This window comes from Colletotrichum fructicola (genome assembly GCF_000319635.2).
Source record: "Colletotrichum fructicola Nara gc5 chromosome Unknown KSG_Nara_v1_contig09, whole genome shotgun sequence".
Classification (NCBI taxonomy): Eukaryota; Fungi; Ascomycota; class Sordariomycetes; order Glomerellales; family Glomerellaceae; genus Colletotrichum; species Colletotrichum fructicola.
In genome coordinates this window covers 3,473,346-3,488,325 of record NW_027094059.1, presented here as the reverse complement: position 1 = coordinate 3,488,325, position 14,980 = coordinate 3,473,346, and the positions used below count along the sequence as shown (strand labels likewise).

General features: G+C 54.3%; 2 protein-coding genes across 2 annotated transcripts; both read left to right on the top strand.

Moving 5' to 3' along the window:
* Window positions 1-6,384: 6,384 nt before the first annotated feature.
* CGGC5_v015314 (uncharacterized protein) lies at window positions 6,385-10,206 on the top strand (the record flags this gene model as incomplete). The annotated part of the gene is made up of 1 exon (XM_032022263.1): window positions 6,385-10,206. The coding sequence occupies one exon, from the start codon at window positions 6,385-6,387 to the stop codon at window positions 10,204-10,206; it is 3,822 nt and encodes a 1,273-aa protein (XP_031880774.1).
* Window positions 10,207-13,365: 3,159 nt separating this feature from the next.
* CGGC5_v015313 (uncharacterized protein) lies at window positions 13,366-14,102 on the top strand (the record flags this gene model as incomplete). The annotated part of the gene is made up of 2 exons (XM_032022261.1): window positions 13,366-13,419; window positions 13,470-14,102. The coding sequence occupies 2 exons, from the start codon at window positions 13,366-13,368 to the stop codon at window positions 14,100-14,102; spliced, it is 687 nt and encodes a 228-aa protein (XP_031880930.1).
* Window positions 14,103-14,980: the final 878 nt, after the last annotated feature.

Genomic DNA, 14,980 nt, shown 5'->3' with positions numbered 1-14,980 from the left:
ACTAAGTATTAAATCTCTAAAAGTTACTATAGACTTTTTTAAATAGCTTCTATACTTATGGTTTAGATCTTATTAATATTTTATACTATATACTATTAATTATAACTTACTTCTAATTACACTATACCTAAAGGGCTTCTAATACTAATAGACCTTCTTAATAAGCTTATTCAAAGTAAGATTAGTTAATCTTATATTAAGGATATAATAATAATAAAAAAATAGATAAATTTAGTAAGGATATTAATATTTTAGTATTAGAAGGATATAACTTAAAGTGAATTAAGTTATTAATAAATAATATATTTATGCATTCTAAGTAGCCTACTTCAATCTATACGCCTATTATATAAAATATTTAGTATAAGGATAGTTTAAGTAGCTATAAGGTAGTAGGCACCCTCTATAGCTATAACGCCTACAAACTGCTAAAAGGGGTTTAACTAGGTGCTAAAGAAGCGACTGGGGGGTGCTGAATATGGCCCCTCGTGAATCAGTGTGTCCAAAACTTTTCTTGGCAACTGTGAAATGCTGACCTCGGTTTGCAATTGTGGTGGGGCGGCTCCCCGACGCATGCGTGTTTGCAAGAAAGAAGGCATTTGCCGTGGACAATCGGACTTGGTCCTTCGGCATCTTGAGAGGATGCTGTTGACAAGGATGCAAGAGTTGTGTCCTGTCGTATGTCAATCGACAACAGTTCCCCGTTGACCACGCCAGCGCCGTTCGTCTCGGTGGGTTCTCATCCGTAGCCCAAGCGGACGAGGCCCGGACGGAGTAAGGGAAAATATGGTCAATTTCCAGTGTGAGACATGGCCCACTAGGCCAATTGCGAGAACGAATCAATCTGTCACCGGCACCGAGACATACGGACGTCGAAACAAACGCCGATCCGAAACCAAACGGGTGACAAAACCCAATGATTCATGAGAAGGCTTGGCTGGACGATTTTCTGCTCTGCGCAGGCCGAATTGAACCTTTCGTCCAAGACTTCCTCCCGAGGGTTTGAGAGCGAGATGCGCGGAAGCGCTGCTGATTGGACAAGAGTCGAAACGCGCATTCACCACAGCCAGCGGAAACGCGGGGGTTGCATGGCAGCGCGGGTGATTTGCAAAGTGGGCGCGGGCCAATGCTGACCTGGTAAAGCGTATCGGCACTGCTATTCGAAGTCTCAAGTGCCACAAGGGGGATTTATTTCATTGAACTTGTCAGTGTCGGGCGTCCACTGGTTGCAAACTCGAGTAAATAGCCTTGTGCATAAGGTTGGGCAGACTGATTTATGTGTAACTGTTCGTATTCCGTCCCTTGCTGCTCACTGCCAGCAGTGGCGAGAAGCCAACCTCGAGAGTTAAGCTCAGAAAGGGGCCGGCGGGCGGAACGGGAAAGTAGTGGTGGCAGCAAGCTCCGACGGGATCTTGCGTGACGCCGCCAGGATACACCAGCCACCTCCGAGGTGACGACGGCGGCGTGGCTATCTTGTGGTCCTTAATCATCTATTGGATATTGGAGTTGATGGCATCCCGTAAAGACAGACGTGTAGACCGACCGTCCACCGCTGGGAATAAGGCGTGAAGTCAAGCTGAACTCGTTGCAGTCGAGCAGCATAGGTTTGGTTGCGTCGGTGCGATGTAATACATACAGCAACGAGCTGCCACCTCTGGTGAGCCGAGGCTGAGTCAAATGATGGAGGTTAATGGTGGGCCATCGTCCCAATGGATGGTATTCGTACAATCCGTGACCAGATTCGCCCTGCCATAGTTCAGCTGAGCAAAAGGGTCCTGGGGTCCCAGGGTCCAAGTCTCGCATCACATTCGTGTGCTTCCATGGGTTTGTCTCTAACGTATTGCATTGAACAGTGGCCCGGAGAGTTGGAGTCTATTGAACGACGGAAAGACGACATGTAACTTTCAGCAGCCTTCAGCCGAGCCGCGCAGCGCTTGCGCCGGCGAGTGTTGCCGGTCGGGCTGATGTTGTTAGCCAATGGGTCCAGACCAACCTTTCGCAAGCGCCTCAGAAGCCATGGCAGTTCCGGCTCGGCTTTAAAGTCAGAACTTGCGAGCCGTCAGAAGATGCGGCGAGCTTGCAACGGCTGGCGTGGTGGTTAGGCTGGGTGGTGAGACAGGTTAAAAAAAGGCGTGGTTTGCTAGCGAGCCCCTGAATTCTTGGTATTGTTGTCGACACGCCCCATTGAGAGACGATGCTCTCTGGCCATGAAGCATTCCAGGGACTTGGATTGACGCATCTCGTTTGTATTCTAGCGATCAGCATGGAAACGTCAATGCGGGCCAGCGTGATCTATGTGAGGATATGACATCTTGGCATGGTAGGTACTGCAAAGCGTGCCGTCTGCTTCTTTTTAAGGTTAAAAAAGATGATGCTGAGCGCGGCCTCTGGTGGTCATGCGGTCGAGATAGGGCGACGCAGGGCGATGCAGGAAGACGCAGGGCAGCGGCGTGCAGTGAGCGCGGCGGTCAGTACAGGCAGGTCTTCCGGTGCAAAGGCTCCTTACTTTGTCGGTAGTAGGCAGCTGGAGGGAACTGCTGAACCGTGTGGTGCTCAGTGCTGGAGCAGTAGCCAAAGGCTGGCCTGAGATGACGAACCCAATGGCAATTTGGCGGAGCAGCGGGCATGATGATTAGCCATGCAATCTGGAGCCAACTCCCATGGGTGTTAGAGGCACGCCTCCCCCTCCTTCAGCTGGCCGTTTGGACGGGAGGCGGCCAGCAGGCTCCGGGATGAAAGCTTCTTGGAGCAGTCCTCAATGCATATGAAGCGAACGAGATGCCGGCAGAGAGCAAGATACTTGCAGCTGGCCTGCGTATTGGGCTTGAACAGCGGGCGGGCTGATGATGGTTGTGGCTGGTGGCAATGGCGATGACAGTGGCAGGCAGGAGGGCGGTTGTCTGGAGATTCGGGGGGCGAGACCAGGAGCATCGGCATGCAGAGGTCAGTGTTGCTTGCGAGACCAGACAGCGGCTCACGGGACCGGGAAGGTGGAGGGCGCATATCCCGACGATTTGTTTTTATTGACGATGATTTGAGTGCAGCCTGTTTCGTCCGTTTGCCGTCGAAGCGCCTTACCTGGGCCCAGTGAAAGAAGGGGCACGACCTGGTCTGCGCATCGGAGCGAACAGACGGTGACAATCTCGCAGCGCGTAGGCAGACTGGACGTGGATGGGACGTGGAGTGGCTCGGACGGTCGATTTGTGGTCATTTTGCAATGATGCTGATCAAAGCTCCGGATCTCCATCAATGGGCAGCATTGCGGTGTTTTGTGATTTGTATGGGCATTGTGAGAGTTTCCATTGCTTGAATGCGACTGCACAGGATGGTGTTGGACTGAGGACGAGATCAAACGGCGGTGGCGGATGCAAATGACAAAAAAACAAACGGAGGCGCTGTCGATCGAGGGGAGCTGGCATCGGGCGGTATCATGCGCATGCTCCTGCTCCTGCTCCTGGGGCGGTGGTGATGTTGACGTGTTTATTCTTTTTGCCGCCGTAGTCGAGGCTGGCGGTGGCCATCGGCGCCGGTCCCGGTGCGAACGATGCGGGCTGTTTGGGTTGCTTTGATGATAATTTCTTGTTCGGGCCATGGAAGTGGGAGATGGAATGGAGGATGCCGAGTTGTGGCCTGCAGGAATGGACTGGACACACATTGTGGTCTGGTGAGGAAGGCAGCGTGAGAAGCTGCTGCCGCCGTCGTGTTTGAAATGCCGGAAGGAGCACATGCGATGCGTTTCCTTCCTTCCTTCCATCCATTCATCCATCCACCCAATGTTCCTGCTAAACCTGCTAAAATGGAAATTGCCTCCTCCTGCTTCCTGCGTGCTGTCTCCTGCGCCTGCGCCTGCCTGTCGCCTGTCTCATGCAGTGTGTCTGTGGTCTGTGCCATGTGTACGGATAGAAGGTGCTGATCAGTGTTGGAAGGAGCAGCGCCGGGCGTGTACCTGCATTTGCTACGTAGGTAATTGCATGTCCCGGCAGTCGGCGCTCCTACTTGCTGTAAGGTACGAATAGATTCCCATTACTGCTCTGGTTGGTTCCTTCCTGCCGTTTGACCAGGCTGTGATCATCATGTGCACTTGCTTTTTCGCCTCAGATTCAGCAGAGCAGGTGCTTGTGCGTCCCCTTACCTGGACTGGACCTGCTTCATTCAACTGTGCACTTGCAAGTATGACTGGTCAGAGGCAGTCACTACCTACCTAACTTACCGGAAAACACAGTGGGACGGGGACGTGGAAGGAAAGGCCGTCGCCGTCGTGGTTTCCCCCCACCTCAAATTTGGCATTCAGTGCAAGTGAACATCACATTGCGCAGGTGCACCACCACCACCCACCCCCCTTCCCTTCCCTTCCCGTGGGCCGCACCTACCTAATCTCTCCTGATCCCTCATTGGCGCATCTCGTTACTCCTCCGTTAAGCCCCTGCCGCCATTCCACACCGGCGTCGCTAACATGGCGCCCGCCAGCTGGTAACTCATCCCACCCCTCTCACATCTCTCCAGTCACCCAGTCCAGTGTGTGGTGTCGCTGCACTCTCCTCTCCACCTGCCGCACCGCTTAAACCACCTCGACCCAACGCTAAACGGCTATCTCCCCTGCGCCCCGGTCCCCTGTCCTGAGCCAATCCTGGGCCTGCCCTGTTCCTCTCGTCCAATCGCAGGGCTCCTTGCAGCTCCCACAGCAGAGACCAGACCAGACCAAAGCCAGACAAGCCAGGCACAGGCACGCTCAATCCACGCCTGTCTGCCAGGTACCGCACCTTGTCCACCACTGCCAGGCGCAGGACCAGGTATAGGCCGCAGGGGGTCTCTTTTGAGAGTTCTTCTTGCGCTTCTCCAATCTCTCGCTGCCTCTGCCCACAGTCCACGGCCCTCGAATGCCCCTGTCCCCTGTTAACCATCCATCCAGACGACCGACTGCTCTTTTTTCCCTCCTGGGTCACTCCTTTCCCTCCCGTCACCTTCAATTCCACCAGGTCTCCAGTCCTTCTTTCCCACTCGCCTGCCATTCCTTGTTCTCTCTGATCAGCTACACCCAAGTCACTCCCTTTCTTCTTCCGGGTCGTTTTGTTTGCCTGTCACGGAAAAAAAATAGGTAGTAAGGAGGAACGAGAGGAAAAAAAAAAAAATCTAAACAGGAGGACCTCCCACATCTCCAACATCACGCCTTCTTCTGTCTCTCCACCTCTTGCCCCCTTCTCCGTCGTCTTTCGACACCGTCGACTACCTCGATCGTCAAAGCAGCAAGTGGCAGTCTCCCGACGACTCGCTTGGACCCAACAACCGAGAGAGCGAGAGGCACAGAGAGAATCGAGCGGCCCTGCGAGATCCAGTATCTCTGCAACCTTCCACCACCCCATATCGACCCAAAAAGGACTTCTCGACCGGGATTGTCGAATTACCCCCCCGACGGCCACGACTCCCTTTTGTCTTATCAACGCGCGATTCAGCAGCTTCGCTTGTTCACTTCGTTTCTCCCTCCCCCGACCTCGATCTCGACTTCGACCTCGAACCACCGCCTGGCTTACCTCGCGGTTCCAGCACATCATCACCACCACTCCCAATCCGACCCCGAAGTCGAAGCACGACTTGCTGCCGCCAGCCTATCGTGCAGGAAACCATTGGGTTCCGTGTGCGACTTCGAACCCTGAAAAGTTCTACGTCCTTTGCACCAAACCACCATACTGGCTTAACCCGTCGTACCACCGAGGTCTTCGATTCTCCTGGACCGACGACGAATTTTTCCATTTTTTTTCTTCGATCACGAATCCTCCACAGGATCGACGCCGACGCTACCTTGCGGCTGTTCAAAAGTCAAGTCCACTTGCGACGTTGACAGCCAGGCACGATCCCCATACTGCTGAAACACTCCCGACACAGCGCAATCGCTGAACCAGGTACGTTTTTGACATGTTCGCTTGCCACCAAGCCCCTGGCCCTCTCCAGCCTCGTCCCTTTGCCTTGGATATTCGTCGCATTCATGTCAAAACTCTGGCCCTTCCCTCGTCTCAATCCACTCGCTGCGACGGGGCTCAAGCACAGCTACTGCGTCTCCGACGTTTGCTGAACTCAATCGTTGTTTCCCCACGCTGCAAGACGTCTGGAGCTGAGACCGGAACGTGTTTGTTTGTCCAAGGGTTCCTGTCAAATCTTTGCTAACCATACTATTTGTGTCCAGGCATCCCATCTTCAGACGCATTCTTGGCCAATCGACGACAACGACCTTTCCAGTTTCAAACAAACTTTCGCCCTTTCATCCCAACTTCTCGATCTACCATCCCAACCACCATTAATGGAAGCTGTCTAATGAAGAGCAACCCCCGAGCTCACTAACCCGTCGAAACACGATTGTCCAGCTTGTCGGTTTCTCGATAATCAGTCACAATGAACCGTTTTCGCACAAAGAAGAGGGCCAAGGATGATACCTCATCCACGCCCCGGGCCTCTCAGGAGTCTGAATCTCCTGCCCCCTTCAGATTGTTTGGCAAGGGCAAGAAGTCGCAGGAGGAGGAGCCCAAGAAAGAGCTCGACCTTGAGAATGCCCTACCCTCGTCCGACGACTTCCGCACAAGTCTATTGATGACTGGTCTTTCAGCGAGGTTCTCCATGCTAAGAGAGCAAGATGATCCCAACACCAAGATCGGCAAGGCTAGCGACGACAGCGTCCTTTTCCCCAAGCGTGCATCAAGAATGGATTTTGGACTCGGCGCTGGTGCGAGCGGTCTCTCGGACATTGCCGAGGTTGAGTCCATCAGGAAAGAGGCCCCTTTTGCCCGTATGGACCGCATGGATTCATTCCACTCCTCAGACGGGAACTCTGTCTCGGGAAGCATCATGGACAGGTCCAAGCCGGGAGAAGGGAACAATTTGTTTGGTGGACGCCAAAAGATTTATAAGATTGCCTCAGGAAGCGCGTCGACGAAGAATGTCGATGGAGGTGGAATGAGCCACCGTGCTCTGTATGACGACGATGTTGCCATGTCCTCTTTCCAGAAATGGAGGCAGACGGAGAAGGCGAAGATGTCTTTCGACGACGACCAGGACCTGGTTCAATCCACATCAAGCCTCGATCTTGCACGCGCGGAATCCCCCCCTCCCGCCGGCTACAACCCCAACAGGGAGACGAATTCAACAACCTCCTCAACGCCATCACTCGGCCGCAACTCCACTGCTGCAACTTCCGTGATGTCCCAACCAACATCTTCCACCAAGGATTGGCAGTCTTCATCAACCGCGCCGAGTTCTGCAGCGGGCACTCCTCTGCTTGAAAGAAGCATGACCCGCACGAAGCGTCTCTACGAGACAGGTCTGAACAACGAGCTTCAGGAGCAACAATCTTCGGCATTGTCTCGCATGGACACGCTTTCCCGACAGCGTGGCTTTGGCAGCAGGACACCCGACCTTCAGAGTGGTCCTTCGCCAACAACGGGTCTTTTTGCGGACCGATTTGGTGAACGCAAAATACTGGCCAAGGGAAGCGCACCCAATCTGCGATCTGCCAGCCCGCCGACGGCCGCATCGCCCATCCAACCGATGGACTTGGGTATCCGGAACCAGGATTTGAGGCCCTCGTTTGGCGGTGCGCCGCCTCTCAGCCCGCCCATCAGTGAAGGGGAGGAACATTCGATTCTTCCCAACGACCGAGGCAAGGCCACAGCCATGGGTATGTTCCAGAAGCCTCTACACTCTTATGACGATACCAGGTACGCCCAGAGGCAACTTCAACTCCAACAAGGTCGAGAGACACCGACCAATCGATTCCGCACCGAGTCCAATGCCTCGCAAACCACTGGTCGTTCCCGGTCGTCTTCGTCCGCACAGAGACAGCCTATTGAGAGACCCGAGCCCGTCGTCCAGGTTGAGCCTACGTTGGAGGAGGAAGATGCCGCGTCGATTTACTACAACGAGAAGGAAGAGGAGGCACAGTTGTCTCCCATGGTCACCAGGCGACCAGCGGACCGCGATCATCCCGCTTTCAGAGACTCGGCCATTCCCACTCCGCTTTCACTTAGCGGTAGGGAGTCAGTTGAGCCCTCCCCAGTTTCTGATCAACCGTTCCCTTCAGCACCCGCCGACCAGCTCGGCGCGCCACAAGACTCGCCAACCCTGCCTTCATCTGCAGGCCTCAGCGGCATGGTTCGCGCCCATCTCCGAACAGACAGCAACACCTCGTCAATCTACGGCTCGGCGCCTCAAACATCCACATTCGCCTCCAGATTCCCGCTTGATCCTTACGACCCGTCATCCCTGGCTGACTTGGGAGTAACGGCAAACCCCTGGGAAGTGCAGTCGCCAGACTGGCAGTCTCCGACGATCCCGATGTTTAACGAGCAGGCCACCAAGGAGATCAAGGAGACCAAGGAGGCTCCGGCGCCTACCTCTGCACCGCCGCCCACCTCTGCACTGCCGCCCGCTCCTACTTCCGCTCCTGCCCCAGTCCCGAGGGAGAACCCACCCACAGCGCCTTCTGAGCGTCATACCGGCTCCAGCACCGAGATGGAGAAGGAGCATGACGAGTTTGCCAACCAGCTGGCGGATGCCCAGCGCAGGGTCCGAGAGAGACTCACGTCCTATGTGGAGTCTGATCGTGACAGCCGATCTCTGTCTCGCTCCTTGTCCCCTCACTCTTTTGAGCGCACTAGAGAGCCCTCACTGCCTCGGCCTAACCCTCTTGGAATCTTGAGGTCCAAGACTAGCCGAGGTTCTTTGGCCGACCGTCCTAACCGTGAGAACAGCCAGCATGCCAAGGCGATCAAGATGCTGGGACTGGCCACTTCGACAATTAGCAGCGCTCCCAGCCCGAACAAGACCAGCTTTGAGGAGAATGAGCGCCAATCCCTCGGCAAGGAGGAGCGCGAGAGGCCTGAAATTGCCAGAGCTGAGACGGCACCCGCTCAACCCCAACAGGAGCAACCCAAGGAAGACGATTCAATGCACGCTGGGTTGCGGGCTTTTAGACAGGCTCGCAAGCAGCTCTTGGAGGCTCAGCGTAGCCCGACATCCGGCACAATGCCCATTCTGCCTGGCGCTTTGGGCGGCTCTACGATTGGTGCCATGGTAGGACCCCCGGCATCACGGACGGCACCAAGCCGAGACCGCACCCCGGGCACTCGCTCTCCGTCGCGCGAACGCCGTCCTCCTCCCGTGACTTACCAGCGGACGCCAAGCGAAGAGCCCCAACCTGGTGCAGCACCTGGGCGTGGCGGATCACGCCCTCCGTCACGCACGGAGAGGGATCGTAGCGGTTCCGAGGCGAGCAACGGTGAGAGAGCTCAGCGCCCTGCTAGACTTCGCACCGTCTCGTCACCGTATGAGGACCGGCAAGCAGGACTCAGTCCTAATGGACCCCCGCCTTCTCGGCCGCTGATGCCGTCTCCCGGTTTGCCCGGTACCAACATCCGCCGGTCGCCGCATATGCCTCCCCAGCCGTACCCTGGAGCTGCTGCTGCCCCAAAGGCCCTCGATCGATCTGCATCCCAGGGCAATCTCGCTGTTCAGTATCGTCGCAGAGGACCCGACTCCGGCCAACCATCCCCGGTGTCTCCAATGGCACCCATGCCTTCGCCTCAGATTCCTGTTAGTCAGTCCACGCCTACCTTCAGCCCCCCGCCTCGCCGGCCGTCTGCTCCTCCGCTTCCGTCTCCTGCGGCGGAGAATGCTCCCGTCACCCGCCTTGATGAGTCGATGAAGCGAGTTGTCAAGAAGAAGGACATCTCTGAGCCCACTTTTGTATCGTCTACTTCTCGGGTCCCTACTGTTGCTCTTCCTGAGACGTCAGAGTCCCGCTCGAGGAGCGGTTCCCGATCGCGGTCGGGAAGCATCTTGGGTGCCGCCGCATCCACGCCCAATCTTCACGCTCATGCCAACATCAACCCTCCACCAGTGCCTCCGATCAACCCCAAGCGCCGGAACATGATTGGCTCAATCATTGGCCGCAGGGGCGAGGAGGATATGGGCGCCAGCTCTCCTCATCTCCCTCTGGCGCCGCCGCCACCAATGGCTAGCGACCCCAATGGTGACGGCAACAGCGCCTTCTCCATCAGCGACGATGAGGATGCCCAAGGGGGGCAGCGACGCCGACTACGCAAGACCATCAGCGAGGCAAACGGCATGAACATGCGTGCTCGCATGAACCGGGGCAACAGTCCTCCAACGGCTATTCCCGGCGGCGTTAACAACAGCTCCATGCCGGGCGGCATGATCTGAGACATTTCAGTTGGTTATAATATTTCTATTTCGATTCTAATCTACTCCCATTATCGCACGGATAGCTGGAAAAGGGGACGGGGGAGAAAACGGTCATGACGAATCTATGAAAACCCTTTCTATACTGTTGTTTTACTTTCTATTTCCCACTACATGATCACTGCACAATGGTGTGGTCTGTATTGTATATTTCTTATTCTTACACTCCTTCTCACTCGCCGCCCTCGTGTGGGTGAGCGACTTATTGGATCTTGACTCCTGGAGAGATCTTAATTAGGCGGGGTCCTGGGTTTCGCGGTAAATGGAGTGCGTCTCGGAGGTGGGCCTGGCGTCTGCCGCGTGCAGGATCTCAATATTTTGGAAGATGGGTGCATGGTGGTTTCAATTTGGAGAATACCAGAGTGTTTCTATACTGTATGAAGGATGGGGTACGTTAGGCCGATATACCACGTACCAGGTAGCGTACCGTGGGAAAAATCAAATCATTTGGGCTTCACCTTTTTCCCTTCTAACTTTTCTGCCGCAGTTTGCCGCCTGGAGGCGCACCTTGTTGACTGCCGTATGGAAAGATGTGGAGGGTTTGGGCTTCACATCGTTTCTTCCTGTGAACATTCGTATTTGACAAGTGCAGTGTTTGTTTCTCTTGTTACTGTCAGCCCACAACCTCGCCGGTCCTTGATGCTCCGGATGTATCGCCGACATATCTCTCGTGGCCATATTGATGATGATTGGTACTGACACGTACTCTCTTCCTCGAGCAAGGCCAGACAGACAAACCTTGTCGCATGCATAACTTCCTCAAGTCCTCGGCGCAGGCGTGGTCTCAACGACAGTGACAAACCTCCCACCGCAATACCTGTCCCTTCTAGATAGGTTAAAATCGCAGTAAAGCACTAAAAGCCGTCCTACACTCTATCTACTACTTAGCTCACTATTATAAGTTGCTATTTAATGCATTCCAGATAGCTTAGTACCTACCTCACGTACGAATGAAGCTAACAAACAAAGCAAAGTGGTCGCAAGAAAACGCGAACAAAAAATCAAAGATTGCTGTTGATTTGGTGCAATCTGCAAAAGAATTGGGCCCTAACCAGGGATCGAACCTGGGACCTCTCCCAGATATGAGGTGTCGTGGAGACAACCCTAAGGGAGAATCATACCGCTAGACCATCAGGGCTTGGTGTGGTGGGTGATGACCCACTTGTTGGGGGCCTGTGGCGACGGAGAATCCTACGGAGCATCGCGAAGTGTGCGTTCGATCTGGCTGGGATGAAAAACGGGGTTTGGTTGTTTTGTGTGGGTTCTCTTAGTGAATGGATGGGACTGACGTCTCATACTGAGTCCAAGATGGCACGTAGATAAGAAGTGCGGAATAAGCGAAGCAGGAAGCGCCTGTAGAAAAAGAGTTCGGGGAAGAAAAAAGAGGAAAGTAGAACAGAGGTTGGGGTTTTGCAAAGAGAGGCATGGGGTTTTGATAGAGGAGGAGTCACTCAGTGTATGAGTAATAGACATGATGTGAGTATGACCATGATAACTATGATGTGAGGATGGCAACGTCTAAGCTGGTCTAGTTAATCAGAGCTATCGTCAGGTCCAGCTTTACCCAGTCTGTTTTCAGTCCGACATTAAGCTTGCTACCCACCAACGCGCGCTTTCGGACTTGGGCAAGACATGAAATCGCCGTGTGACAGAATCAAGACCCGAGATGAGCGCCGCAGGTCAAAAGTCCGCGGTTGAATCAGGGCGCCGTCCTTGAATCTTCCATGGCCTCCAGTCTCGGGATTGCATTTCCAGGACAAGATATTTTCCGAAATCTCCGTGTCCATGATCAAGTTTCAGGAAACGACGTATGGAGAGAGGCCTCGCTGCGCGGTGAAACATGGCATATTTACGGAGACATCTTCAAACAGGGTGGCCTTTCTTATATCATAACACGAGGGCACGTCTGTCAGAGAGACTTCTGGAGGAACCCGACAGTCTGGCCTGACGAGCGCGAGAGGGAAAGCTTCTGTGATGTTTGGACGAACTTAATCATGTCTCAGGCGGACACGCGGGGGAAATAAACCCCGGATGTGGCAAGATCGTCCGCTTTTGCCAGGTGGTGGATATGACTCGGCTGATGTCGTCTGAAACTTGGGACCAGGAGCTTCAAAGGCTATTCGGTATGGGATTCGCGATAATATAGGCCTCAACAAATACTCAGAACTCGATAACTTGCTCGTCGGGAAAGGTCCCGGCGGGATTTTTCAGTTGTATAAAGACGCGCCTGTCAGCATCTCTCCAAGTTTTGAGGTGTTGATCGATACCACAGCCACACAGAGAGTCTTCAGCCTTGGAAACAGACTTGTCCAAATATTTCGCTTAAGTAACACTACACGAGCCGCAAACATGAAAGTCCTCTCACTCTCAATGCTTTTCGTCACCTTTGCCTGCGTCGCGAGCGCACTACCACAAACACCAGGAACGGGTTGCGATTCTGTCGCTATTTGTAACGACCTTTGCGGGAAGCAAGGCAAGGTGAGTTCAACTCCTACAGACTTCATGAGCCACCGTACTGTACTGACGCTTGAATCTCCAGAAACGCGGGGGCAGCGCGTGTACCGGGAACAATGCAGCGTCGTGTGTGTGCGTTCCCAAGTAATGGATGGAGATGTTGTTGGATCTGGAGCAAGCAAGCGACGTGGCTGGTGCCAGTGGAGTGGATGTGGTTCTGTTTTCTATTCACAGAGTATTGCTGAAATTTCGAAGTACTTTAATGCATGATTGCTGCGTGGTGGCCTTGGGTGAGATGAGATGAAAAGTGGCAGCCTTCAGCGCAACTCTGCAGTGCGATGCGGGGGAATCCGCATCGGCCCGGAATGCCGGCCGGGCGCTACTTAAAACGGCCCCATGACCGGGCGTCGAACCTTCCGTAAGCATCAACTGATAGCGAGTCCTCCTGCCCTTCTACCGAATCCAGTCGAACATCACGACCATCCCTCGCATCTGGCTGAAATAGTAGCATCAATTCGTTTCGAGTTGACATTACGTACTCACCATCGTCAGAGAGAACCCCGCTCGCTGCCGCGACGTGTCACGCCTGCTGGCTAAAGCGCTTTGGGGCCCAACGATAACGTCGAGTCCTCTTTTCAACGCACGCCAACAAAATATTCCGTCACCATGGCCTTCATCCGCAACTACAAACCCTCCGATTTCGAGGACACCGCATACATCGTACGCACCTGCCATCCCACATCCGCAAGCCCTGCTAACCTTGCTCTCAGTGCCGCGCAACCCTGCCTCCGTCCCTCGACAAATCCGAGGTAGGCACTCGGATGGCGCCGTTCCTCTGGACGCACCAGTACACGCTCCTCTCGCCCTCGACCTGCCACGTTCTCGACGACGGCACCGGGCGCGTGGTGGGGTACTGCATCGGCTGCCCCACCGTCAACGACTTCGCGGCCGCCTATGATCGCTACGTGAAGGAAGTGCTCGAGACGTCACCGGAGCTGGCTGGCAGACGGCCCCAGAGCCTTGAGACTAAAGCGCCGTGGAACTTGCCCTCGGGAGAGGTGAACGAGGAGGCTTTGCTCCAGCAGGCTTGGAACCCGACGTGGCTTGTGCTGGACGATGAGAGGAAGGACCTGTGGGGAGAGTGGAAGGGCACGATGCACATCGACCTGCTTGAGGACTACCAAGGCAAGGGATGGGGGAGGAAGCTGATTGGCAAGTTTGAAGAAAGTCTGAGAGAGGCCGACAAGGCCAAGGTTGGAGATGAGAGGTTGTATGGCAAGGGATGGCACATTGGTGTTGGTGGAGAGAATGAGAAGGTTGTCAAGTTTTATGAGAAGATGGGGTTCCGGGTCTGGCCTACTGCCGAGAAGGGATCCATCTGGATGGTGAGGGATATGGAGTAGAATGGCGCCGGAGGATGGCAAAGCGGCGTTGACGGGCAGGTCTGGGAGAGGGTCACTCCAGCTCGGTGTCTCAGTTCCATTCGCAATTTCTCTTTCATAAGGTAGCTGGGGTTTAAAGAGTATTGCGCCGGTTCCCTCTCAAGTCTATGATGAGAATTAAGCCGACTCAACAGCCCAGACCAACGAAGTCGTACACTAACAAAAGTTTTAGAGACACGTTCCATTTCCAACCCAGCTTCTTATCATGGCCTCCCTGGAGATTCGCCATGATGTCGCTCATCGGGGATGGGTCTCATTCGTGGCCAACCGCACTATCCATGCAGCAGCCTCATCCCCTGAAGTCCTTAGCATGTCATCTTGCTGTCCGAAGCAAGCCTTGTTGGCTAAGTGGTATAGCGCCTCACTAGTAATGAGGAGATCGGGCGTTCGATTCGCCCACGAGGCATCACAGCCTGGAGTATCTCCATTGGCCGACGTTTCTTTTTGGACTTTTTACTTTTACGTTTCAACGACCTTACGCGCGTTTAAGTCTGGTAGTTGATGCATTGGTGTGTAATAAAGGAATGTGCGTAATGATATTTTCGCATGCTCGTGTCATTTTAACTGTTTGCTTGCCTCTGTGTGCTTAAATCCGTACGGCTGCTGTTGTGTTGGTTTAGTTTAGTCCTCCACTAGTATTTGTTGCTTAGATGACTTTGCAGCTTTGCAGGGAACCGCTAAACCTTAGTGCTCCAGTGCCTGGGCAAGAGACTCCGACACCGTTCGGAGTCTCCTTCCGTGCGCTAAACGCCGGAGTCACGCTGTGGAGATGGTGGGCTAGCGGCTTCGGATCACGAATCTCGGCCTTTACGTAAGGGCCTCTGCGGGGTTTATCATCG